This window comes from Hemibagrus wyckioides, linkage group LG28 (assembly GCF_019097595.1).
Source record: "Hemibagrus wyckioides isolate EC202008001 linkage group LG28, SWU_Hwy_1.0, whole genome shotgun sequence".
Classification (NCBI taxonomy): domain Eukaryota; kingdom Metazoa; phylum Chordata; class Actinopteri; order Siluriformes; family Bagridae; genus Hemibagrus; species Hemibagrus wyckioides.
In genome coordinates, this window is record NC_080737.1 from 5520398 (window position 1) to 5524523 (window position 4126).

The following is a 4126-nucleotide window of genomic DNA, read 5'->3' on the forward strand; positions in this document are numbered from 1 at the left end:
ATGCTAAAAAAAATCTCCTAATCAGTTAATTAGAAATACAATAATGTTTAAAATATTAACATCATGTACTAGTAATTGTTTTCTTTTATCACTTCTTCTAGCAAGATACTCAGCTCTAGCAGTAGAGTCGGTGATTCTTTCGCAACTTAGTGGTATATAAAATAAATTTATTTAAAATAAAATACTAAATAATTACACACATACATACTTATATAAATTTATTCATACACTATATACACAATTAAATGTACAATTAAATATATACATCATTGATAAATAAATATTTTCACAAATACATTTTTCTAATAAAATTGTACAAAATATAAACAAAGCATCAGTCTCATTGAGATGATAAACAGGAAAGCCATATATTCCAACATGCAAAATTTATTTTGCAAAAGGTTTCCTAAGTTGATAAAGTCTGACAAACCTTCTAGATTTTTCCACGATTCACAGAAATGTTGCTCTATGATGATATTTTTTCCTTTAATTATTTTCAGCATAAAACTCACAGAATGGTCTCTTACAGACGGTTGCCGTAAAATGAAAAAAATTGGAATTTGTTTTTCTAGTATAGTACAAAAACTATTCATGCAAATGCTCTTCAGTTTTAATCAATAATGTTAAATACTTTGTAAAATTATGTAAAATATTGCAAAATAGAAAGATTAAAGGATGTACATAAACTTTACCCAAGTTTTTATAATGTAGTTCTGATAATGTTCAGATCATCACTCCACATTATTTATATTGACAGAAAGCAGCAGTGACCATCTTACTGCTAATCATAAGTGGCTGAATCTGCAATTAATTTGTGAGTGTGCTGGACTCTTATAGGCAACTGGACAATCCATCTTGATTTTTAAAAATCCTGTTGTTTTAAGAATTATTGGTTATTAGGTTTCCCCTGCAGGGTTTCCATAGAAAAAAAACAAACAAAGAAACAAAACAAACTGTTTAACCCTCTGTGATGTCCACCATCACTCATATGCCTCATTTCTGACCAGGTGAGTCTCTGCAGCTTTATAAACTCTGTTACTCACTGAAACAAATCTTTAAATTTCTTAGAGATTCCCTTCGATGCCTCTCCTTTTAGAGCAGCTCTCTCTTGTTCTGAGCTTTTTCTGACCGTTTTCTCATAAACCTCTTCAAGCACACTGTGAGTATCTGTGAGATCTGAAAGTTTCTGTTTAAGAATCTCCAGCTCTCTGTTCTTCTCCTCCATCTGTCTGCTGAAATCTTCCTGCATCTTTGTTTTTGAGGACAAAATATTTCTCTGGAGTTCAGGCAGGATGAGTTTCATGAGCTTTCTCTCTGCCTCCATCATGGCCTCTCCTTCATACACCTCCCTGATCTCCTCCATCTCCTGTTTGTGTCTCTCCTCCATCTCTCTCCTCTCCCTCTCTCTCTTTTCTTTTAGTTTCTTCACCTTCTCTTCCATTTCTGCCCTTCGCTCTACCTCTCGTTTCAGCTCCTTCTCAAGTTCTTTCTTTTTCTCTTCATCCCTCTCTTCTTTCATCTTTCTCTCCAGTTCAGTTGTTCGGTCATCAAGTTGTCTGATGTCTCCTTCATGATCCTGGATCACTCCCTCTATCTTTCTCAGAGAGTCCTGCATCTCCTTCTTTATTGTTTCTTTCATGTCCATCTCCTCTCTCTTTCTTTTCTCTTCTCTTTCCTTCAGGATCTTTGTCTCCATGGCTCTAATCTGAGATTCTGTCTCCAGGTAGATGTCACTGCTGTAGAATTTCTCTCTACTTCCTTCCACCATCTTCTCTATCTTCTCCAGCAGTTCTGAGACCTGAGAACCATCTCCACTCTCCTTAATGTTGAGACAGTGAAACCTGTTCCCACATTTCTCTACAAGTCTCTGGACCTCCTGGTCTCCTGATTGGATAAACTCCTCAACGTTCTTCTTCTGAAGTTCATCAGTAACACTGAATATGATCATGGTGTTTCTCCAACATCTCTCTCCAAAGATCTCCTCCATTTTCTCCAGCATCCCTCTCTCCTCTCCTGTAGGCTGCTTTACAGGTATGACCAGGAGGAAGGCGTGGGGTCCTGGAGCAGACAGATGGACACAGAGTCCCACGTCCTGTCTCAGCTTCTCCAGAGAGAGTTCAGGACAGAACCAGTCAGGAGTGTCCACCACAGTCACCTTCCTCCCAGTCACCTCCCCCTGTGTGCTCTCACTCTGCTGGGTGACTGTAGATGTAGATGTAGATGTAGCAGCCTGGTTCCTCTCCTCTCTGCCCAGGATGATGTTTCCTGATGCACTCTTTCCAGATCCCGTCCTCCCCAGCAGCACCAGCCTCAGTTCTGCTACAGGAACCGACACTGGAGAATGAGGACTAGACGATTCTCCACCCACTGAAAATGAACAAGAATGAATCATTTAATACAGAATCACTTACTGCATTATGGTGATTATGCTGTTCTATGGAGTATGGAGTCCTACTGCATTTATGTAACTCATATTCAAATTCCTCATCATGTTAATGTCACTTTGATGGAGGAAAGAGTAATGCCATCCTTCCTTTTCCAACAACAACGGCAAACTCACGATAGGGGAAATGCTTTTCTGTCACACTGATCAGAATCATGAGATATTTAGCAGAATTTTCATTTTTGCCTATTAGATATGTTTTTATTACCCCTGCCTTTCGCCCTATGTGCGCTGGGATAGGCTCCAGCAGACCCCCGTGACCCTAATTAGGAATAAAGTGGGTATAGAAAATGGATGGATGGATATGTTTTCATTATTTCTTTTTGTCTATGTTTTATATCAGCTTTACAATATTGATATTTTGACTGTAATTAAAATATAAACTTAAATGCCTAAATCTGTCTGCTGTCTCTCTTTATACTTGTTTCTTTTACCCTCAAACTCCAACTTAGTTACACACTAAACATACAACAATCATTAATCACTGACATGTTGGACGTCCTCCCTCCACACTGTTTCTTCTCCTGATTGGTGCTGAGTCCTGAGTCTCTCCACTCACTAGGAAACATCAGAAGCAGTCAGAATGAGAAAGACATTCTACAGAAGTTAGACAGATGAGATCATGAAAGTTGTCTTATACACTATAACTAACCCCTGTCACTGTTTAAATTACACTTCCTTATAATATCTGAAGAGTTGCACTATTAAGGATCATTACAGTATATTTTATGTGTGAATATATTAAGTGAATTTTTTCCATTTGGAAACAGTGACCTTCTGAGAAGTATCTTATAATTGCCAAATTGCCAAATTACTCACTATGTGGAGGTAACAACTCCTTGCTGTTTCTTCTCCTGATGGGGGCTGATGATTCTGGATCTATTTGTTCCTGCAGCTGCTTTGTTTTCTCTTCTAAAAGTCTGTCTTTCTCCTGAACCTGTTTGTCTCTTTCCATTAGCTGTGTCTCTCTCTCAGTTAGAAGACTCTCTTTCTCTTCAAGCTCTTTGTTTTTTTCTGCTAACTTAGTTTTCTGTTGCTCCACGACGATCATCTCCTGTAGTTGTCTCTGATTGTCCTGCAGCTCCTGTCCCAGTGTCTCCAGTTGTCTCTCATTGTCCTTCAACTGTGTCTGATTCTCTTCTAACATTATATTTGTTGTTCTTAATTTTTCTTCTATCTCTCTGAGCTGTTTCTCCTTCTCCTCCAGTTTCTTGTCCTTCTTCTGAAGTGTTTGTGTATTTTCTGTCAGCAGTTTGTTCAGATTCTCTAGTTGTGTGTTTTTCTCCTCCATGTGCCTCTGACTGTCTTCTAATTCCTTCATTGTTTTGTCCAGTTCAGCTCTTGTCTGTTTGAGCAGTGTCTCCTTCTCTTCCAGTGTCTCATCTTTCATCAGCATTCTTTGTATATTTTCTGTCAGAAGTCTGTCTTTCTCCTGAAGCTGTTCATCTTTTTCTATTAGTTTGTTTTTACTGGTTTCCAGTTCTTTCACTACACTCTCCAGTTGTCTCTCTTTGTCTTTCAGCTGTGTCTGATTCCTTTCTAACACCATATTCGATTTTCTCAATTCTTCTTCTATCTCTCTGACCTGTGTCTCCTTCTCTTCCAGTGTCTTGTCCTTCTTCTGCAGTGTTTGTGTATTTTCTGTCAGAAGTCTGTCTTTCTCCTGAACCTGTTTGTCTCTTT

At 38.4% G+C, this 4126-nt stretch overlaps 1 protein-coding gene across 4 annotated transcripts in view; it reads right to left on the reverse strand.

Moving 5' to 3' along the window:
• Window positions 1–205: 205 nt before the first annotated feature.
• LOC131348227 (trichohyalin-like) overlaps window positions 206–4126 on the reverse strand; it is a 59472-nt gene continuing 55551 nt past the window's right edge. For all 4 annotated transcript variants that reach the window (XM_058382978.1, XM_058382977.1, XM_058382979.1 and 1 more), the window contains 3 exons: window positions 3263–4126; window positions 2933–3001; window positions 206–2367 (listed from right to left, as the gene is read on the reverse strand). The exon at window positions 3263–4126 is cut by the window's right edge and continues 1380 nt beyond it. In XM_058382978.1, coding sequence (XP_058238961.1) covers window positions 1040–2367; window positions 2933–3001; window positions 3263–4126 — 2261 coding nt within the window. In that variant the 3' untranslated portion in view covers window positions 206–1039. The remainder of the gene's footprint in view (window positions 2368–2932; window positions 3002–3262) is intronic.